The sequence below is a fragment of the Ambystoma mexicanum genome, chromosome 1p, assembly GCF_040938575.1.
Source record: "Ambystoma mexicanum isolate Mex_15411 chromosome 1p, UKY_AmexF1_1, whole genome shotgun sequence".
In the NCBI taxonomy this organism is placed as follows: domain Eukaryota; kingdom Metazoa; phylum Chordata; class Amphibia; order Caudata; family Ambystomatidae; genus Ambystoma; species Ambystoma mexicanum.
Genome location: NC_090921.1, coordinates 1,015,663,686 through 1,015,687,364, shown reverse-complemented (window position 1 = coordinate 1,015,687,364; position 23,679 = coordinate 1,015,663,686). Strand labels below are relative to the sequence as shown.

The following is a 23,679-nucleotide window of genomic DNA, read 5'->3' as shown; positions in this document are numbered from 1 at the left end:
GACTTACAATATTAAAGTATCCCTGTCCAGTATGGTGGGGCATGAGTAAAGTATTTAATGCTAGTCTGAAATTGTATTGTGTACATTGTTGAGGGGGATTGGGCGATTACTTGAAACACTCCGGCAGCTGTCTCTGTGCCTGGTCCTCTTACAAATAACCTGCTTTACTCATTCACTTCAGGTCATGGGAAAAATCACAAGGATGCAGCGTCTGTCCGGGCCACCCACCCCATACCTGCAGCCTGTGGGGTCTACTATTTTGAGGTGAAGATCGTGAGCAAAGGGAGAGATGGGTGAGTTACATTTCTTGAAGTGAATTTGTGCATGTCTCTGAGATCTGTAGCCACTTGTGTGCACGTTCATTTTGAGCTCTGCCGCTCTGCTCTTTGTATTGGAAGGGTTGTAGGTCAAATGTGGCACAGTCTAGCTTAGCTGGAGGCTATATTTGTTAACAGTTGGCAGCCTGCTAATCTCTTGGAATGGGGAGTATGCTTTTCCCTAGTGTCTACTGTGGGGCGATATGAGTATATGCTCTGCTGGCCTTCCTCATTGAATCTGATAGGACGTGTCCACTTTGAGTGTAATTCTGGATTCGTTGCACAGGATTCCAGATCACAAGGCTTCTTAAAGCAAACATTCTGTTGCAATTATTTATCAATTGTATGCATTGATTAAGTTTTATGTTCTTGAAAGTGAGCCTTGTTTGACTGTGATTGGTGTCCATCCTCCTACTCCACCTCTCTGTTGTAAACCTGTGATATTATTGTAACCTGATGTGCAGTCGCCACTCTCATTCCTCCCCAAACAATCTCCCACCCCCTCACCCCACTCTCTTGGCTCTCGGAAGTATTGGCTCAGTCGGTGCTGAAAATGCACACAAAAAATACTTTGGAAACGCAATCCTCGAGTGGAGTGCAGGAGGTGGAGTAAGGGGGCGTGCCACAGGCCAGTTGACAAAAAATCCTATCTCCATGGGACCCAAGCCTGGCGATTTGCATAAAAGCAAAGAGCATTTGGAGACAACAGAATATCTGCAATTTTGCATTTGAAATATGTCTGCGATAGTGATTCAGTATGAAACCATTTGAATGATAAGTGCAGAGTTGGATTCTGCTCTTTTCATTGATCACGATACTCAGCCTGACCGAAGAAGTCTGTAAATTGCAATACATATATACCAATTTGGAAAGATTCTGAACCGGATGCAAGTCTGTTTGTGCATTGAGCATACTTTTAGTCTGCAGAGTCTTCTGCAGTGCTAGTTGCATGGGCGAGACTTCACCTTGGAAACACCCCAGGGAATTTCCTGGGCCTTGGGACGGAGTGGAGCTCAGGCAGCGCTCCGACTTGTGGCAGACCATTTTCTGGCCTGCTTACAATCTAGCTCTTTATAAAACCCCACTTAATGTACTAAACTGCAGACGTGCCCCTCCAACCACTTACCCTGACCCCCCCCACCCATCTCCTCTTTTAGTCTCTGTGCAAACAACGTTTTTTCCCAAGATTGGCCTCTCAGCTCATGGTGTGACCAATGTTGGCTTTAATTTGCCCTTTTGCTTTCAGTGACTTAAGATCTTTCAGTTACGCTTCCCATAACAGGCTTGGTTGTCAGTTTGTAGGGTGGTTATTGTTACTTGTTTGTTCCTGTTGGAATAAGTTTGTTTTTTCTCAGCTGTGTCACTTAAATTGTGCTGCCAAGCTGAGTGGGGGTTGGGAGGAGGTACTTTCCTTTTGGTATTGAGATTTTAAGTGACAGGGGGTGCATAACACCTTTAATCACTGGCTCCCAGATGAGTAATATGAAAACCATAAACTGTTGGTGTCTTCTTGACTCCCTTGCTTGATGTATATGGGAGGCATAGAACCTTTCTATTTGTGTTGACTTCTTGGTAGGTGCGTGGCAAGCATGCAACCTTTTCAGCGAGGATAGCTTTTCTTGGAATAACCGGCATGAGAGAGTGAAGCATTTGTGTGCAGTGCTGCCTTCAACCTTGAGGCATATTTTTAGTTGGAGCGCTTGCAGTGGCTACTTGTAACCAGTTGGTGGGAAATCACGCTGCAATTTCTAGCTTGGATAGACGCGAAAAAGCACAAAAGACATACTTTATTAGCTCCTTGTCTTTCGGCCTCCTCCAAAAAACTAGACTCTATGTGTTAGTTTAGTGTTCAGACCTTGTTAGTCTGCCCTTTCAGCCAATGATGGAGTGGATGGATTTTCAGGGTGCTGGGCATCTGAAGATCTGGCCGTTCTTGTGCAGGGGCAATTGTTCTATGACTAGAAGTGCACAAATGAAAGACAAATATGTGCAGAAATGGGGAAAGGGCGCACATTTTTACACAAAGGGAACTCGTGACATAAAATATACTCCCCTTTCATAGAAAGAATGTTCTCTTTTTACATAGACTGCAAATATCTCACCGCTAGTTTGTACACCGATGGCTGCTTCGTCGCCTTCCTTTCATTGAAGGGTTACAAAATGGCATGAACTGTAGTAGCAGTCTCCAGTATTTACTAGTATGTGCTCATTGCAACTTAAGCGCATCTTTCTTTCTATTCACTATGTACATGCTAAATTCATATCGCCCTAGACTGTTCTGTACACTCATTTTGCACCACAGGTACACGCTGCTCTGTACTGCATCCAGGTAGCTCCGAACATATTGCTAACCTCGGTTCTTTTTGAATGCGGTGCACTATGTTGCGATACTGTTGGATTTGTATTGCGACATACATTGCAGGTGAAAGTGCTATAATATACCACACGTTTGACAAGCAAAGTGTATATAAGTACTGATCTAAGGGAGAAATTGCTACACGCAGAATACAGTGATGTGATCTTTAGGATTACAAGTCTTCACTCTGAGATCTTTCAGACCGTGGGTAAAATAATGACCTGGTAAGTGTGTTCTCTTCTTTTAAAAGGTCCTTTTTTAATAAAAAAAAAATATTAGCCAGTGACTTTCTGTGGAAACCTATTCTTGTGTCTAACTTGAAACTACTTTACCTTTTTCCATGTATGGAACTAAATTGGTGCGAGATCACACACAAGCTTGCATGCCTGTCAGTACCCGGTTGAGATATTGGCTGGAAAATTGAACGCTTCTTCTACCTCATCGTTAATGGAAAAAAAGTTGGTGACTGAAGTTTAACCATGCTTGTCACTGTAATTTTTACGATTCTTCTAGTTGGGCAGAATTAAGTTAAAACCTATGAAACATAACAGGGAGTAGAAGGGCTTCATGAGACCTGCAAAGTGAAGTAAATCTAGCATCAACACCATTTGTCTTATTTTCCTTGAATGAAGGGCCTTTGGTTTTAATTTTGAATGATTACATTTCCAGTTAGTTCAGCCTGCGCCTCACAATTTGCTTTTATGCCGGTCTGCGTCACAACTTGGTGCATGTCCGAGATTTCACTACGCTTCAAGCATTTCAGTTTAGTGACTAATAGTTTAAGAATTCTTTGTAACTCTACCAGCTGTACAAAAAATAAACCTTCATAGTTTTTCCCTCAGCCGTATTGGTTAGCTAAGTTCCAAGACCACTTTTTTATTCCGTTTTCTTTCTTCTAAGAGTGAGAAATCTGCAGTACAGACTGGCTTTCGTTGCATGGCCTCGCCTCCAAACAATGGTTTCTTTTCAGACCATTGCTCCCGGCTTCCTCCCCAGGCATGCTCCAGCAAACCTCAGCACAGGAAAGGCAGTGTGCAGTTTGGGTTCTAGCCTGCCCCATGTTGGCGGGCCCTCGTGCATCTTTGTAAGACCTTCGTATTCAGGCTGATAGAACAGGGTCTCGCATGTTTTCTTATTCATCTGGTGCTCTCACCCCGAAAGGTTCCTGCTGCATCCAGTGTGGTGAACCAGAAGTAGGACTCAGACGCTGGGACATCGTATTTAAGGATTTTTATTTTCTTCACTTAAGATTAGTCTGACCCTATTGGCCAGCTTCAAAGAAAATGGTATACTAAAATAATCTCAATGCGAAGTATCCCCAATGGTTTAAGGAAAAGATTATCTTGTCAGGATGAATCCAAACAGTCCCAAGTCCAAATCATATACTAGCCTCCACATTTATAACAAAACGAGCACAAATCCTAAAGGGTTTAACAACTAAAAAGATGGACTACTGCTTTTGTTCCAGGTTTTCTCCCTTCAGTATAAATTCTTCAGGTGCCACTGTAATGGTAAAGTGTCTCTTCATCGCAGGGCAGTTGCCTCCAATCTTTCTGTTATCCCCTTTGGGGTGATTTGCTATTAGCTCTAGTAGCTCTTCACATTGCCAGTTGAATAGCTTTAGTGCGTGTCTCCTCTTTGGGACTAAGATGAGTTACACTCTTCATGCCTGTTATTCCCCTCACAGGGTTGCTGGTTATTGGCTCTAAACACCTTTTGCATTGGTAATTCAACAATTGCTCTCCACTTGACTAGTCTTTGACTGGACTGGGACGAGTTGTAATTTTCATAGGCTCCTTCCCCGGCTGCCTCCTGCTTTTCCCATGTTCCGTGGTACCTTCAGGTGAGTATGGAAACCTTGCTCGGGGGTCTGTACTTGTTAAAGTATTCTTCTCGGTACGTGTTTTCTTCTCCCTCTGCTTTTGTCTCCACCCAGTTCTCGTCTTCCCCTCAGACTGCTGCCTGCAATGCATGTGGATGACTGAGAGCTCTGCTCACTCCCAGCAGTGAAGGTCTTGGGTTAGTTGCGCGGGTGCTCTGCCCACCACGATGCGCTCGTGGTCACACACCACCAGGTCCTCAACACCTCTTTTAACTCGGGCAGCCGTTGCCTTGCTCGCCGGCCTCTGTGTCTCACTTTTGCAAACCTCTCTGCTTCAAGTTGCGGGCTCCGCGGCTTGTCTGGACACCGCATAAAAGAATGGCAACTATCCTTCTTTCTGGGTAAACTGAGGGTTGTAGAAAAATAAAGGTTCTGTCGGTTTCCCTGTCCATGTGCAACCTGGTAGTAGTAGCTAGGTTGTGGACCAGTTTGAGTCAGCTTACTGTCTCGTCATTCTTCCTCTCACAGGGTTCTTAATATCTCAGCCCGGGGTGGGCTACGGGCTAGATTTACTCTGTGCATTATGATTTTTCCACCCCTGTGCAGAATGCACCTTCTCCCAGCCCCAGTACGGCAATGGGGTTGTTCAGCCCGGCTCAGTATCTTTCTCATACCCCCTCACAGGGCCTTTGGATTCTCTGCCCCAGGTGGTGCGCTACGGGCTTGGTCAACCCAGTTTTGTGATGTTTTCTCCACCCGCCAACCAGTGCCCGACGGTGGCCGCGTGCCTTCTCTCCAGGGGTGGGACACTGTTCCTGCAGATCTGTCCCCCGTTGCCACTTTGGGAGGCACTGTCTTTTTCTTTTTTTGTGTGGCTATTTCATCCCTTTCAGGATGGCGTCTGAGCATCGGGATGTTTGTACTTTGTGGTGCTTATGTTTGCTTCCTAGCTCATTATTCCCTGTTGTCTTGGGGTCCCTGCTTTTGTCAAAGTGGCTGTGTTTCTCATGGAGCCTGCAGTCTTTACCCACCATGCCCTTGTTGTGGTTCTCCACTCTCTGGCTGAGGGACTGCCTGGTCTCAGCATGGGCCAGCGTTGAGTGTTATCCAGTGGAGGCAAAGTCTCTCCATATCAGCTGACTTCTCCAGGCTTTAACCTCCACCCTGGAGTAAAGGTGAGCAGTTCATTGATCCGCCCCCTTGGTGAGTGATATGGGTCAGTAACCAAGCCCTCTACCTTTTTAAAAGGCCTGTGTATATTGGTAACATCTTCAATTCCCATATAACCAATGAACATTGAAGTCTTGGAAGGGAAAGGAAGTGTCTTGGCAGACGACTGGTGGGTGGGGGGGGGATTGAGAGGGTCACCCAGTGGTATCCCTTTTGCCCTGACCAGTAGGGAGGGTGTCGCATAGCAGGCTCACATCCCTAGTCCCAACAGGGATGGCACCCCCTTTGGTAGAAGGAAGAAATTCCCTGGATTCATCAGTGGTCTTGGAGAGCTTGTTATAGATGAAAAAATATATTGAGGAGTTGCATGATGATTCTGATAGATGTCTGGAGGAACTAGTGAACCAGCACATGTTTGAAATACAAAGACTATTGGGAATAGTATCCACGGTTGAAACCATCTTTTGCTAAGCCATATAAAGGTTTTTCAATCCTTCATTCAAAATATCCTCAAAGCTGTATTTGTGGCCAAAAATCGCTTCACAAGACTCCGAGAACAGCAACACACAGCCCATGTGACGTTTCCAACAGATATTAACCAGAGTTCACCTAGTTATGATTAGAGGAAATAATGCAAAGATTGATGTGGAGTACTCAATGCGTCTACTTGCTCGTATGGTCCTTTTCAGCAGGAACATTACCTGGTTGCCACCCTGCAATATCTTCTTGCAAACATATTCTAGCCACAAACCACAGATCACTGTGAAATTGTGCCCACGTTGAGACAAAGCCTCTAATCATTGAGCAAGTGAGGACAAACATTTAAAGGGAGTTCATTTTTAAATGTACTGGGAGCCCCACTAAAGGCTCACAAACCAAAAAGTAAAGGTTGAGATTAACAAAACCTAATGTCAGGATTGGGCTTGTGTTCTTAGCTCTAGTTTGTTTTTTTATACTTTTAGTTATACGATAGTCCTACATCAAGCAAACTTGATAAATATCACAACCTTGGTACTAAGCGTACTTATACTTTAAACCACAACATTTCATTTTAAATGGGATAAATATCGGGATGCTCAGTACTTTCATATTCAGAGTTCGTCTCAGTTGAGTACAGTCTAAATGGAGCCCAGATGTCCTTGGGGCGGCATGCAGGGGATACATATGACACATTTCTCTTCGCATTCATTGACGTAGGTTAATTCGCGTAGCCAGTCCTCGTAGCTATGTGCATGCTCGTATTTCCAACGATTTAAAATGCAACTTAAAAAAATCTTCTTGTGGTCTCCGAGGCTTTCCTAATGTCCCCAAGATGGTATTTAAGAGGGGCGAGTGGAAGGTGGGATATTCAACATATCTATAGCTTCCGTCACTTATCCCCAAAATGTCGTGACCTGGGGGCACGTCCAATACATATGGGAGGCGTTGGCATGTGGGCCCCCGCACTTCAAGCATTCACCCGTGTCATCTGGAGAAAACCTAGCCAATTTGGCAGGGGTGTAATGCAATTGGTTCAGTACTTTGAATTGAATCACACATAGTCCAGCATTTAGAGATACTGTTTTAGTCAGTTGTCAAAACTTGCTCCATTTCTCAACCCTCGTTGGCAGTCCCAAGTGTTTTCCCAAACTTCTCTAATGGTATTGTGGGAGGAAAGATGTGACTGTATTCTATATAGCCTGGACACCCCACATTGTGTGCCAGCTTTTGACACCATGGCGCTGATGGAACCATGCGTATCCAGCTCGATTGGGAATGAGGGCCATTTTTTGCAGAATGCGGTCTGCATTCGATAGTATTGAAGCACTCTCAGTTGCCCCCGCAATGTACTGATAAATAGTTCTTGGGATACAAACTGCCTGTCTGGGTACATGCCTATTTTCTTTTGTCCTAAGGGATCCCAGGATTTCTTCAGCACCTCGTGAAATGGGGGGGGCGGGGGGGAGGGCGGGGAGAATGCCCTAGTAATTCCACAGGGGAACTTCCCGATTTTGTAGGGAGCCTCCACCCCAATCTTCCTGAATATTCGAGCCCAAGCATTAAGTTATGCTAACAGGATCAAAGGTGCATAAGGCAATGTACCTTTCGCTGAATATGACCGACCGGAGCTCTGTGGAGGATGCCCCATATCGCTCCAAGGGTATGTGCGGGACCGGGTCGCCAGCATTGTACCAATAGCCAGCTAATTGGGCCTGTGATGCCAAATAGTATAGTTAAACATCTGGTGTCACTAAGCTCCATATTAATTCAGTTCAGACCATTTCTGCCAACTGATTCTTGGCACACCAGTGTCCTAAACAAATGTGGAGGCCAATTACTTCAGCTTAGTGAAAAATGCTTGTCCAGGCCACATTGGGACATTGCCAAAGAAATACAATGGCGTCGGGAGCACCACCATCTTCAGCAGACATACCCGCCCGTATAAAGAAATTGGCAGCTTCGCCCAAAGTACCAGCTTGAAGGTCAGTTGCTGCAGATAGGATTCATAATTGTCTATGTATAGTGATTGTTGGCTGCCCGACACCAAGATTCCCAGGTACCTGAAGCGCAATGGTGACCATTTAAAGCCCCCAGTGGTCCGTCAGTTGAACTGTGGATGGCGTAAGAGGAAATAGTTCAGACTTGGTGTCATTTATTCTGTATTCAGAGTATCTTGAAAACTCGTGGGCATCTTTCATTATTGGGGCTAGGTTGTGCCCAGGGTCTCGCACATAGAGCGGTGTGTCTCCAGCGTACAGAGATTATCTGGGGTGGACCATTTATTCGTATACCCCTGTGTCCCTGTAACTTCCTGACTAGTGCTCCCATCGGTTCAATAGTAAGAGCAACTAATAGGGGGACAAGGGGCAGCCCTGCCTAGGACTGGTACAACTTTTTTTTTATCGCCAGGCTTTCCAACGCCTTCTGTTCAACCATTTTTTTTTTTTGTGACCCCCTTCCCCCCCATAAAAATTCAAAAATAAAATGCCATAAAGGCTTTCATTATTTTTTCCATGATGAAACAGCAGGCGTTAGAAAGCCTGTCGATGAATGAAAGAAAATGGAGCCCCAGGACCTCTGGCCAGGGAGAATAGCACCAACAGTGTTTGATTGGTGAGGACCCTTGCCCCTGGGTTAGAGTATATCACTTGGATAGATCTAAAAAAATAAGGACCAACTCCAAAACGACATAGTACATAGAACAAATAGCGCCAGAATTGAAAGTCTTCTCCGCATTTAAGGCGGCCACTACCGCTCTAGCCTAGGGATTCACCTCCATCAGCACACAGAACCAATGCAAATCAGTGCCGTAGATCTTGTGGGTATGAAGCCCGTCTGACTGGTTAAGGTGTACCAGTTGGAGCAAGATCGGGAGTTGCCTCATAGCAAGAATTTTCGCAAACATCTTGGAGCCTGTATTAATTAGGGACAGTGGTCTATAGGCAGCCACGTCCTGGAGAGGTCTATGAGGTTTAAGTAGTAATAATGCCCTCATGCATTGATTGTGGGAGTGCCCCTTGTTCGAAGGACAATTCCCACACCTTTCGTAATGTGGGAGCCCCAATCCATCAGATCCCGGGGCCTTCACCGTAGCTAATGGCTATTGCACCTTCAATCTCCTCCAGCGTGATGGGCTGCTCCAGGGCGAGAGACTCCTCAGTCGACAGCGTGGGCAGCTCTATAATAGTTAGATATTGGGAAAGTTCATACTCTGTGATCTCATTGTAATTGGACTAGAGTAGAAACTGGAAAACATTTTAATTGATCTCCTTCTTGCTTATCAACCGTGTTATCCAGGCCCTGGATACTTGCAATAAGATGATGGTTCTCAGGCTTCACCAATCTGGCTAACAATCTGCCAGCTTTGTCCTCCTCACGGTATCTCCTTGGATTGGTGGCAGAAAGCTATAGACAGGATATTATTTTAGTTGGCGATTTATCTCCCCTTCCCACACAGGAGAGCGGGTGGGGAGGGTGTCTTCATGCAGTACTGTCCTGCTGCCATGCACTGGCTGCCACTAGAAGGGTTTATGGGGCTGATCACAATATGAGCTGTTGATGATAGACTGATGCCTTTTAAAGTCTTAAGTTGTAGGTACTTGTTAATCTCCTCTATTCCATCAAAAATCAAGTTGAAATCTTGATCAGTTCGCTATGGGCGGTTACTGCGAGTAGCCTAGAACAGCATTGCCAGGGGATTCAGATTGTCACGCTTCACCAGGGGATCGGCGCCGTTGCGGCCGCCGCATGGCACCGCATGGCTCCAACAAGCATTGCTCAGGGCCTCTCACAGGAACGTTGCAGCCGGTGTTTCTATTACAGCTGGCTCCCCTTCCCTTCCAATAATATTGCATGGTCCGGGTTACCTCTCGGATCTCAGCGCCGGCGTTGCACCTCCTCCACCAGCCAGTGTCTGCTCCTCTTCACAGAGGGAAGCGTCTGCTGGGACTTCTGTGGCCCAACAAGTCGCCACAAATATATCCCCAGCTAAGTAACTAGCAGAGCCAGGATTTGGATGTGTCTGAAAATCACAGATGTTCTTGGGACAGAATATTTTCGGCCTCAGAGCCGAGACGTTAGTCGGCCATATTGGTTGGGGCTCAGCAGCGCCCCCTGGCACTTGTTAGACTTTAAGGCACACTGGCTTTTGTTCTTGGTCTTCTGAACACGTGAGGCCAGCAGAACTCTAGTCAGACAGAAAATAAAGTTCAACACCTTTATTGGTACAAGACACCAGGTTATAGTTGGGTAAATTCCTGTAAGGGTAAGGGTATGGGCATGGGATGGTGTCCAAAACAGGTGGGCATACTCTATGGCTTGGGATAGGCAAACTGAATAGGATGGTACTGTTTTTTAAAATTGCATCTATTTCCCCGTCTTTTCTTGGTAAAGGTTCAAACTCCTGATCAACTACAGTCTGCACTTTGACCCAAACCACTTGTTGGTACTGGAGTGGGTGAACACCTTCAGGCTTCGGAGGGTTCCCACTATAACTCAAATGGGAACAGTTAAACTGAAGTTGTTTAGAGGGAGAACTATGCCGAGGTGCAAAGGGCCTACTATAACGGTGCTAGTGTACAAGATTAGGTTTTATAGCCCTAGGGATATAGCGCGCAGCCCTCCTTTTGAAAGCAACCTGGTGCCAAGTAGGGCCAAGACTGGAAACGGACACAAAGACTTAATTGTAGCCACAAATCTACCAGCACGCACCTATTTCCCATCATTCTTATACACTGAAATGATGGATCTGATAAATGGGCCTCCTTGCTAGGTTTAGAGCTTCTCTACCGAATTTAGAAGCATTGGTTTTATTTACTCATGGATCAAGGTTGAAGGTTTGTCTGCCGCGGTCATTGGTGCGAAGTGGCAGCAGCTAACCAGAATTAATTTAAAAAAAATGTATTTCCCATGAGAGAAAAAGCTTAATGAAAGAATAAGCATAGACAAAGTAATGTGTTTTGCTTTTTGAATTAGATTTTGTGTTGGCCACCTAGGTAGTATTTTAAAGAGACAGCATTACATTTGCAGGCACAACCGCATATGCCCCAGTAATGGATCCGATGCCGATTAATATCTCAAACACATAATGTAGTCCCCAAATGTAATGTGCACCCTCGCATGTCTGGTTGTTGCCATCATATGCTGTATTAATACCAGCTCATAATCTTATGCAAGGTACAGCCGTCATATGTAAGGTGCATCCCATCAAATGCCAAGTGCACCCTAAAATGCCTCAGTAATATCTAATTCAGGCCTCTTGCGTGGTATAGTTACAGTGCGTAAGGTACTGTATAGCTGAACCCTTTAGCAGAACCTTAAATGCCACAGTAATGCCAGCCAATGGAAGTTAATTCCTCAAATGCATGGCACAGGCACAGCTTGCATTAAAATGCATGGTATTGCAATTCGTGCATCACTGCCAGATGCCATTCTACCCAGTGCTTCTCCAGTAGCCCCTCACTTGGCAGAGGAACTCTGTTTCCACGTAGATGAGCTCTGCAGTCCAGACCACACTTATCACAATTGTGATCTTTTCTCACACGTCCACAGTGGATCTTCTCCATGTGGGAATTTCGGCTGGTGGTCAGCAACACTCAGTCAAACGAGAAGTGTCTACTATATGCATCTTGAAAGAGCCTAGATTCAGGTTCCATGGGTTATGCAGCGGTCAATTTTTTAATGCATTCCCTTCCTCCTATTTTTAGTTACCAAAGATGTGCAAAACCTTCCAGGCAGTGCCAATTAGCACCTCATTCTGATCACAGCTCATTGGCCCCTGAACATATGGTTCTCTGGCCATTTTGTCATTGGAGCCTCATCAACCTACCTCCACCCTGAAGTGGCTGGGGGAGGGGGAGAGTGTTCCTCTTGCAACAGCAAATGGGTCGCATTCCCCCTGCCTCTACTAGCCTTTTCTCTCAACAGTTTCAAATCCGAGGGCTTTAACTTTGGATCTTTCCTACGACAACATGCAAGTCTTTTTAAGGTGGTCAGGAAGAACGCAACCTTATCTGTTTGACAAATGGATCAAGTTCTGCCACTGCTGTCGAAGGACTTTGAAACTACAACTTATAATTTTAGCAAGGGCATCTTTAAACTTAATGTCAAGCTTTTATGGGTGAGGGTAGTGATTTGAGCCTAAGAGGAACTGAAGGACGTATTTAATCCCTCTACATCTCTCACACGATACTTTAATTAAGAAAAAGCAAGAATCACATCTGGGGCCGAGGTCCTGTTACATAATGCAAAAGCCTTGTGCAAATGAAAATTAATAGAAGATTGGGCATAGCCACCTCCTTTGAGTAAAATCACAAGAAATGTTTAACAGACTGTACCAACTTCTGTAAAAAGGGGCAACATCTTGGATTCGACAACCAGTTGCTGGTCGTTTCCGCAACGGTAAAGAAATTAAAGCAAAACAGCGTGTAGTGCCCCCTTATCTCCAGGAAACCTGGTATTCAGGTAAGGGTCCGCACTAAATGAGTAATTGAAAATCAGATTGACACCTTTTTGCTGAATGCTGGCAATGTACAATGCCTCCAATTTTACTTTAATAGTAAGTATTGCAGATCTGTGGAGTAAGTAAAATAAATCATATTAAATGACATTTTTTTTTGTATCTGAACCATTTGCAAGATGTACCAGTAGGGGAAAAAATAACATCCAACGTGGCCTCTCTGTATGGCCCTAAATCTTTCACACGAGGATGCTCAGACGTGCAGCGTCCGATGGGATGGGAAGCCCAGGTGTTAGCAGTGGACATCTGGAATCGAAGAAAAGCAGTCTCTTCTTCGATTAAGCAATAAGTGGTGGTGTGACCACAAACCTGCCATGGTGGACTAGCCAGTCCATAAACTACACCAACACTATATGATAGTTTATTTATATAGCACCTATACACAATGTTTCCAAGAGCTTCAAGCCAAGGGAGGGAACAAGGGAAAATACATTCTTACATGCCATGAACAGTAAGGATGTGAAATTAACTCTTGTACTGGCAACATTTCAGATAGCGCAAGTGCTAAGACGTACATAAGGAAGGGAGGGGGAGTGGGAAGGAAATGGAAACACAGGTGACTACCGTGTGAGGCCTGACAACATTTCTGGTAGAGCAGAGAAAAAAAGGTGAGGGAGAGGGGTGCAGAAAGGGAGGGGAGGAACAAATCAAGCAACTATTGTACTAGGCCTGACGACATTTCAAATAGTGCTGGAGTGGGGAGGAGGGGGAAAAGTATATGGGAAGGAGACAGACTAGATTTCCATCATACTAGGTCCTGGGACAATTCTGATAGAGTAAGTTCATAGGATAAAGGAAAAGGGAGAAGAGGAGAGAACAGAGTATGCAGTCAAAAAGAGTGCAGAAGCAAGAGGGGAGAGCAAATACAATTGCAGTAGTCAGTAGTAACACATAATGTTGCAATCCAGGATACAAGATGAAGATGGGAACAGCCCGAATCGGGGCCACCAGGAGTATAAGATACAAAGGAAGTCCAGCATGATAGTTGAGAAAGGGTGACGCACTGTGAAACAATGAAGTCCATAATTGGCCACAAGACAGTAATGGTCAAACCAGAATATATCAGGACAGACTCTTGCAGAAGTAAGCTGGAGGGGAAGGGGGTGGAGCAGGGTAGCAGAATCAAGCAAAACAGGCAACACCTGTGTGCAAGAAGGGTGGGGGGCACAAGGGAACATCACAGGGGGACCAGAGTGGGTGGGGATGGCCTGTGGGGACAGAGGGAGTAAACGCATGTTGGTGCATGCTTACTATCACCAAGACCGAGCGGAGCGTCCTGAAGGAAGAAGCAAGACAGCCTTGTGAAGGATCAGAGATGATTATCCCCAGAAACCTGGTCTGGGTCCCTCAGGTGGCCAAGGAAAGGCTGATGCATCCTTATCCCGACCCTGGGAGTGGTGTACTGTGGGAGGATCACATGTGGGTGCGGGGGATAGTTCAGACCAGGAACTTTCCCCATAATCCCAGTCTTTTGATGGCTTTTTGCCAAACTGTAGAAGTTGAAAAACCTAAATTTAGTGGAAGAAACCGAGTCTTGGAATCCTAGAGGTACTCTGGCGAGGAAGAGGGCTTCAGAGGTATGCACATTTAACAAGTTGGGCAGTTGATCCTAGTAGCCATTTCAGTAGTCGGGCAATTGAGCCTAATAGCTCGTACCTGAAGCCTATTACACAACCTGTGAGGCATAAAAGGCCCCCACAAGAAAGCAGGAGCAGCTGGAACGGGAGCTGGAAGGCCAGCAGCAGCAGATTAAGTGGGAGCACAGAAGGGACACCGGAACGTGGAGACTGCAGATTTCACCAGCAAGGTCTGCGAGAGTCCTGTTCTCCCAAAACCTGAATGGCAGAGGGGATTGCAGAGCTGTGAGTGTGCAGGAGAACAAGGCCAGAAGCAGAAGTCAAGCCAAAAGTCTTGGGAGAAAAAGGAACTCCCAATTGAAGTGGCTGGATCGGAGGCACCCGTGCTGGAGTAGGATGTGGTTCCCTAGCAAGCCTGAAGTAGTAGCAGATGTCGGGGGAAGCAGTGCAACCTGCAAGATCGGTGTCCCTGAAGCCGGTGAGTGAAGCGCAGTGTTAAAATGCACTTCGCGCAACCTTGGCGGTAACTGTATCCAGCTTATAAGTGACTTGTGTATGGTCTAACGCAGAGGAAAGCTGTTTCTTTATCTGAAGTCTTATTTCACCATGGAAATATAACATTGGTGTGTCCCCACTCCCCCTGTCCTGCTGCTCCTGATTACCCCTCCGTCCCTCCTGTTGTGAATTAATTGGCTGCCTGGCCCTTTTAGTGGGCCATCCTAGGCAGCCCCCGCCGTGCCAGCCCCCTCTGCCATGGACCAGAGGCTAAGGACCGCTCCAGTGGTGTCTGCCGGTATCTGCCATGGGAGCATGAGGCCTGCAGCCGTCAACTTACTGCAACTTTTCAAGTAAGTTAAATCTGGGTGTATTGCATTGTGCTGTGTTTAGAAAACTGAGCTTCCCACCACTCCCACCTCCCCCACCCCTTTTAGGAAAGTTGAATCTGGTATTTGCATTCCATTCTGGTAACTGTGGCACTGTTACTGGGTCCCTTTAGGCTCCCACCCACAACACCAGCCTTGGCGTTCAATGCTGTGTGTTGCTTGTTCTCCCCCTGTCTTCCTTTGTTGTGACTCCCGCCCCTCCACCCCCATTGCGCCTCCTGAGTTGTCTGCCATAGGGCTGGGCATCTCTCATCTTTGGCCCGTCTCCTACCTCCTTCGCACCCTCCATGGTGGTCGCGGTTTCTCCCATCTTCTATAACTGCTACTCTCTCCTATCCCTCTCACTAAATCTGGTCACCAGAAGTTCAAAAGGGACCTCCTGGTCTGTAACCAAAGCCTCCCTATCGCATATGGTCTCTGTTCTTACCCCTTTTTCATTCTCTCCCACTAACGGTGTCACTCAGTGGGAGGTCATCCTGACCACCTTGCACTCCTCAAAGACCATCCTTAATATCGATCTGAATAGCAGTCTTGGTCCAGGGCCCTCAGCCCAATCTCCTCCTTTTCGATAGGCTTTTCCCCGTGTCTTATTAACTTCCTTCCTTTTCCTGCTGCTCATACCTACGCACCTCTGGCTCCTCCGCCACCCCCATCTTTCGCCATCTCTCTGGCACCCTCATCGTCTGTCTACTATGCCACCTCCTCTCTCCTCCTCTGCCCACTCTCGTGCCACTCTACCAACTCCGCAGGGTGTACCTCTTGCCTGTACCCCTCCACGGAAGTCTTTGAAGCATGGCAATCTGCTCCACGTCGCTACTCTCGCTCTGCTGTTGAACACTCGTCCAATATCTGCAGACTCATCGAACTTGATTTTGATGGTTCACGACCGGCTCTGTCACAAGTTTTGACTCTCTCCTCCCCGATGGTTACAAGATCGTCTCCGAATCCAGAACCACCCGTCCAGGAGGTGGCGTAGTTATGATCTTTCCGGAGTGGATCATTGCTTCTCATTCCCACGCAGGCCTACTCCTCCTTTGAATGTCTGGTCTGCAGGCTCTCTGTCTCTCCTCGTGCCCTGTCTCTTACTGTGGCCACCTAACCAGGTTGCCCTCTTCCTTTCTGAGTGGGCAGACCTCTCCTTCTCTGCTTGCTTCTACCTCTCACCCTCTCCTCCTTGAAGCCCTTAATATCCATCTGGATGCTTCTAACACCTCCTCTGGGCTCTTTCACAGGGCCTCATCACGACTTTGGCGGTAACCCTTAAAATCGGCGCTAACGCTATTAGCGCCGATTTTAAGGGTCCGTCGGATCACGAATCCAAAAGCCGCCGGCGCCATTACAGCCGGCGCAAGTACAGCCGGCTGTACAAGCGCCGGCCATAACCGCGCCAGGAACCATTCGCGCTAAAACATCAGCAATCACGAGTCGGTGCTATTAGCGCCATAAAAGCGGCGGACAATCCGCCGAAAATACCTCCAGCAAAAAGCTGAAGGTAACAGAACACAGGCCGGGGCATGGCCAGCACGCATGCTGGAAGGACAGGCTCCCGCGGAGCTCCGTTCCGAGATCCTTGCAAATCGAGCTAATATCGCTATAACTGGTCTGCAAACTTGAAAAACCGAATAACATCGAAGGGGAACCGTTTACTGACATTCGACCCTGTTCCTGGGGCGAACCGGGGCAGGGAAGGCTGAAAACACGAAGCTGAACGCTGAGCCCCTGGGACCCACAAGATGGCGGCTCCCACCGCGGAATGAGAAGGAAGCTACGGAGGCCTAAATTACCTTGCGGAGCGCGCCAACAAAGGAATCTCTCCCACACCGAAGCCGACGGGGCAGGCCACTCGTCCCCCAGCTGCGGAGAAACCACAGGGACTGAAATTCGAGCCCAGCCATACCGGCGCCGAAGGCACTCTGGGGAGCCGTCGCCGCGGGAGGAACGAGGGCCGGAGTGACGCACTCGTGGTGCAGTCGAGCGGAGCTGATGGGACATCGTAGAAACACCGGGCACAGTGTCCCAACATATAACAAAGTAAGTGAGGCTGAAAAGAACCGGGACCCCCCCCACCCGGCCAACCAATAAGTGGGGGCGGCCAACTCGACTCACGGACCCGCTACCCTCCGCCCAAAGACACGAAAACCATAACTCAAACCAAGAGCCGCAGGGAAGGCCTGCATAGCTTGTGGAACCAGACCCGGCACAAGAGACTGTGGGACCGGACATCGGGGATGTCTCCCCCCTCAAAAATAAACCGAAATTGGTTACGATGGATTCTTTCACGACAGTCGGACCCCAAAGACAATCACAAGAAGACCGGCAGACCTCGGAAGAGCCGCCTCAACAAGAAGAGGACCTCAAACACACGCCAGTCCTGCAGGCAATAGCGGCCCTCCGCACATCATTCGAAGGGAAGATAGAGGAGGAGGACGCCCGAAACCTAACTGAAAGGGTCCGATCCTAGAAACTACCCTGCAAGACGACGTGGAAAGTACCCAAGATCTAAAGATAAAAGTCCAAGACTTGGAACAAAAAGTGGCAAGGCTGGAGGCGAGCTCTGAGGATGCCGAGGGTCGAGCACGCCGAAATAACATTCCTATACTGGGGGTTACAGAGGACTTGGAATGCCCAGACTCGACAGAATTTATCGAAACATTGCTACAACAGGAAATTGGTCCAGGAAACCTCATCCAGGGGTTCTCCAGTGAAAGAGCCCACAGATCTCTACAGAAACGCCCCCCACCCGGCTCACATCCGCGCCCAATCATTGCCAAAATTTTAAACTTTTGCGACCGGGAAACTATATTGCGGTACTCCAGAGAAGGTGGAGAGATCAAGAGGAAAGACTCGACAATAGTCATGTACCCAGATTATACCCCCACAGTGCAACGAGAAAGGAACTCCTGCATCCCAATAAAAGCACAATTACGAAAGCTCAACCTAAAATACATGTTGCTCTACCCGTCGCACCTCAAAATTCTGTACATAGGAAGAGCGATATTTCTGGAGACCCCATCCGCAGCAAACATGTGGCTCGAACATAACCTGGCTGATGGCAAGGAGGAACCACCACGGTCAGACTTGGGGTGACTACGAACCCGCCATGGCAAGAAGAGCAGAGCGATTCCCCCACTCGAATACAGACAGCAGACAATTATACTACAATTGAGTCCTACTGTGATGTAAGCCAGATCGAATAGGAGCTAGGAGGACCACGCGAAATAAAAGAAAGGCGACCCACCCCACTGGAATCTGTGCAGGAAATCCACCTACACACTACCTGATCCGGAAGGCCAGGAGTGGCCTGGAAGGCTCGGGACCCCCTGAGCGCTGCAATTTGAAAGCAACTGCTAGGGGCAGTTTGTGTTGTGTTTTTTGTTTTTTTTTTTTTTGTATTTTTTGGTTTCCCCCATTCACACAATGGGAGTTACTCAAGTTAAAAAGTCTCCAACAGGTGTAACAGGTGGTGCCGGGGAGGACGGGCACGGAGGGAAGAGGCCAAAAAGGGGTGAACGAACGGAAGAGGTTGACGGTTGCTGGACTGAAGCAGCGGAAATCCTATTAACCCACCATGGCAACTAGAATAAAAATAATGACTTGGTACGTGAGGGGCTTGGGAACTTACCTACGCCGGAACAGAATCCAGTCCTACTTGAACAGAAAGGGAGTGCAAATAGCACTGTTGCAGGAGACGCAGTGCACGGCAGACTCTCTGGCCAAATTAGGCGAGCATTGGGGAGGACAAGGAATTGGAACCACCTACTCCAAATATGCCAGAGGAGTATACACCTGGATTCACCCCCAGCTCCCATTCCATTTTATTAAGTCCAAGATAGATCCGGAGGGCAGGTTTGCGATACTGTGGGGCCGACTAGAACAGGAAGAGGTATGTATAGTGAACTCCTATCTTCCCAACACTAATATTCCGGCACATCTGAACTCAATGTATCCCAAAATCGCCCCATACAGGCACAGCATCTTTTTTTGGGCAGGGGACTTCAACTGTGTACGAGATCCCAACCTTGACAGGTCCCAGCCCCACCCGAAAGGTCCCTCAGCAGCCATGGTAGTCCTATCCCTAATAGACGGACTAGATCTTGATGACACATGGAGGGAGCAGCACCCCAACGCCCGAGGATACTCGTACTTCTCCTCCCCACATGACCTTCATACGAGGTTAGATTACGTTTTCATTAGCAAAGAACACCTGTCACAAATAGACAGTGCACAATACCTAGGGAGAACCATCTCATACCGCTCGCCACTTCTAGTCGAATAGAACCACACTGGCCCTAGACACCCCCCCCCCCCCTCCCTATGTGGAGAATGCCGATTGACACCCTGGGTGAACTGGCATTCAGGGAGGAGCTGCACAATTTTATAGACAACTTTTATAGAGGTAAATACCGGAAGTGTCGACCACCTGAGCACGATGTGGGATGCCCTAAAAGTAGTGATAAGGGGGGAAACTATAACAAAAGCGGGAGGTATCAGAAAACAGCTGCGAGGCGAACTAGACCAGTGGGAGCAAGAGATTGAGCAATTTGACGCCACCCCGGTGAACACTCACCAGAGAGAGGACCCCCTCAAAGCACTTCGAGTTAAATGCACATCGGCATGGGACAGACTAGTTAAAGTTGACTACACCACCAAGACTAACAGAGCACACACAGAAGCCGACAGGCCGAGTAGAATGCTGTCCTGGCTGTGCAAGAAAGAACACCCCATGCACACAATCACCAAGATACAGGATGCAGAGGGCAATGAATTCCAAACACAACAAGGCATAAATGACGCCTTCAAGCGTTTTTATGAACATCTATACTCCCATAAAGACCACGTTCCCCGAGACCAAATCAGATACATTGGAGAAAATAGGACTCCCCAGACTAACCCCTGAGCAGACTGAGGCCCTAGATGCAGACATCACGACCGAAGATGTCAAGGCACTCTGGTCCCAGGCGCAGGAGCGACGCAATACCAACCTCCCCCACTATGGTCGTGGAGCCTGCAAGTCGAAGCTTACGCAGGCTACCCGGACCAGAGCAGGGAAGGAGGGTTAGGGTCTCGCTGGTTGGATAGGTTGGGGGGTTTTAGGAAAACCGGATTGAGGATTGGGTAGTGGTTGTGGATAGGACGGGGAATTTTAGGGAAAGGGTTGATTGTTGCACACTTTAGATGTACTTGGTACCAAGTAGCTATTCGCACCCCAGTTCCACATAGTCAGACTTAGGCCCCCTCACTGGTTAATCTAACATACAAGTCTAACCCATGCACCTAGTTCAGTCCATAACTAAATACCATTATTTTCCAGCATGCACACTTAGCTCTGGTTTTCAGTGTTCTGTCCGTGGTGGAGCCGTCAAGTCTTGTGGCAGGTCCGTAGAGTTCTGTGCTGGTCCAAGCTAAAAGAAATAACACGAGTTAAGTTTTTGCCTCTGAATTCTGGTAACCTTCACAATCATTCCTCATGCGCGTTCAAACCACACAACATTCATTGCTGGCACCCGAGCTCTAATCTCGGTCTTTTGAGTGTGCCAAAGTTCGCCACTTCTCCGGGGCCTTTCCACTAGTTCCTGATGTGGAAAATTGCCGGTGTTAACCTCCACAGGGGTCTTCCTTCAGACCGCCGCGGAAAGTTGCCTCATGTGTTTTCGCCTCCCGTGCGCCTTGTTCTCCCTGGTCCCAGGAGGCGAGAACACACGTACACGTTGGGTACGGATATTTCCGTACACTTCCCTTCCCCACAACAATACCAGCGCGGATTGGCGACACGCCAAGAATACACGCCCACTTATCTTTTCGTTAGGCGCAGGGGCTAGGAATGGACGGACTAAAGCCCCCTGCGCTTCTCCCCCGATCCCTCTGATTCCCAAGATGGGTAAATGGACTTATCTTGTGGGAGCGAGGGGCCGGACTGCTTCTCCGGTGGGTCGGGGCCCCTCGCGAGTGATTCTGGTGGAGCTGAGCTCTGCACGTCCTCTCCTTCCGAAGTCTCAAGCGCAAGCCCCGTGCCTCGGGGCTTGCGCATGCGTGTTGACGAGCCACACCCTGCTGGGCTCCTGATTGGCCCGCAGCGGCCCCGGGCATGCTGGGAGTTGTAGGCAGGAGACTGCTTCTGCTGGGAGATGTAGTCTTTTAGGGCTGCTTTTCTGCAGAAGGGGCACAGCAACCTTTTAAATGGATACAACTTTCTAGACACAGCTCGTACGCCCTGTCTAAGCATCACAGCCCCCACCATGCCCCTCTGTACCCCTTGTCTTGGTCTGGTCTCGGCTTCAGCCCTGACAGAAGATATAACCGAAGCGATTAAATCGCTGGCCAACTGCAAGACCCCTGGGACCGATGGGCTACCCGCTGAGTTTTATAAAGCGTACGAGACCTCCCTAACACCTTTTTATTACATGAGGTTTTTCAAGAAGCATATGAGAGGGATATTGCCCGACAGCATGAGAGAGACCCTTTTGATCCCGATCATTAAACCTAACAAACCTGTCGACGAATGCGGCTCTTGCCGCCCAATAGCCATGCTCAATTATGATGTGAAAATACTGACAACGATATTAGCGAAGAGGTTGGCTAGAATCATAGGGGAGATCGTGCACATGGATCAGTGTGGCTTCATACCGAGCCAGAACACGACCATGAAGTTACGCAGATTACAACAGGTTATAAACCAAACTGAGGCTAGCACGGAGGCATGTGCACTGCTATCCCTTGATGCCATTAAGGCGTTATATTCTATATATTGGGAATGGCTCGTAGTGGTTCTAGAAGGTTTCGGCTTTGGCCCGGGGTTCATTAGGTGGATCAAGATACTTTACACAAAACCCAGGGCTAGGGTAAAAACCGCAAAGTATGTATCCGAGGTCTGGGACATATGCAGGGGCACTAGGCAGGGATGTCCACTATCCACTGCTTTATGTGCTAGGACTGGAACCTATTGCCATCTATTTTTGGAAACAATTCTTCGATGGTGGGATACGCCTGGGGGGAGTGGACCACATCATCTCACTTTATGCAGACGATGTGCTGCTATATGTTACGGACCACACAATAACATGCCCACAATGCTAGATGTCGTAGACAACTTTGCGAAGGTCTCAGGCATACAATTTAGCAGGGCGAAGTCCTGCATCTTCCCTCTAGCTGGCCTCAAGAGCAAGAATATTGGACAACTTCCTTCTGTGGGGATACAGTGGGAGGTCACCTCGTTTAAATACCTGGGAATACACACAATGCACACCCCCGCACTGATGCACGAACACAACACTAAATCCGCAATCCCCGTCTTGAGAAAATCCATGAACTTCTGGGCAAAACTTCCCCTGTCTATGATGGGCAGAGCCTCAATAATTAAAATGATTGTCCTCCCTAGGTTCCTGTACAGGTTCCAAAATGTACATTACTACATCAATGCTTCCTTTTTTCGCCTGCTAGAAGTGATACTCCGTGATTTCCTATGGGGGCAAGGAAGACGCAAGATAGCACTCACCACCTTGGTCCTGCCGCAAAGCCAGGGGGGAATTCAACTCCCAAACTTCGAGAAATATTATTTGGAAGTTTTGTGACCAAGTGGCTGGCAAACGACACCACATCTGAGACACACCTGCTACAACCCTTGGTCTCCCCGATCCATCTTAAGGAACTTATTTGGGCCCCCAGCCACCTGATGCGAAATGCCCCCTTCTTGTCTGCCCTAGGGCGAAAAGTATGGCACAGAGCAGAGGCACTCGCCCACGCAAAGCATCTCTACTCCCCAGACATACCAATGATCTCGGACCTATGCAGATCCGACATGGACCTGCAACACCTCAGATGCTGGGAAGAAAAAGGGATATATACGTGGGGAGACCTATACGACGATGGCACCTTTAAGGAATTTGAAACACTACAGGAGGAAGCCGGAATCCACACAGGCCAGTTTCTGTGGTATCAAAGGATACGGACTACAGCACGAAACAAATGGACAACATGGCCGGAGGAACCGGAATCAAACTCTCTGATCACACTATTGTACAGCTTGGGAGAGGGATGGAGACCAGTGTCCCAGATCTTTGGCTACTTAAGTGACACCCCCAACCCACGAAGTGCCGATCTGAAAAGAAGATGGGGGAATTAAAAATAAACAGAACACCGGCCACAGCAATAAGGACCCAGGTGGAACCACTGCAAATCAGAGGCCTACAAAGGACCCACCCATGCACAACACACCCTCCCCAAAACCATTACACCAAAAGGAGCAGGGAGGAGACAGAAATAAGGACCCAGGTAGAACCACTGCAAATCGGAGGCCTACAAAGGACCCACCCATGCACAACACACCCTCCCCAACACCATGCTGCCATTTGGAGCTGGGAGCCTTGATGTTTACTTCTAGCTGCTGCGTCTGGAGCTACAGAGGCCAGCCAACCAGGCCAGGGCCCTGGGAGTGCAGGGGTCAGTGAGGATGAGGAAAAGGAGTCGGAGAGCAGCACCAGCAAGGCAGCCAGCCATCCCCAGGGTCAGGCCAACACCCTGGGCCCTGACTGATGGTCAGTTGGTGACAGATTATCGGCT

At 48.0% G+C, this 23,679-nt stretch overlaps 1 protein-coding gene across 1 annotated transcript in view; it reads left to right on the top strand.

Moving 5' to 3' along the window:
* Positions 1-23,679, top strand: part of RANBP10 (RAN binding protein 10) — a 1,189,242-nt gene that overhangs the window by 98,172 nt on the left and 1,067,391 nt on the right. Inside the window, exon 2 of the mRNA XM_069655248.1 lies at positions 182-293. Within this exon, the coding sequence (XP_069511349.1) occupies positions 182-293 (112 nt within the window). The remainder of the gene's footprint in view (positions 1-181; positions 294-23,679) is intronic.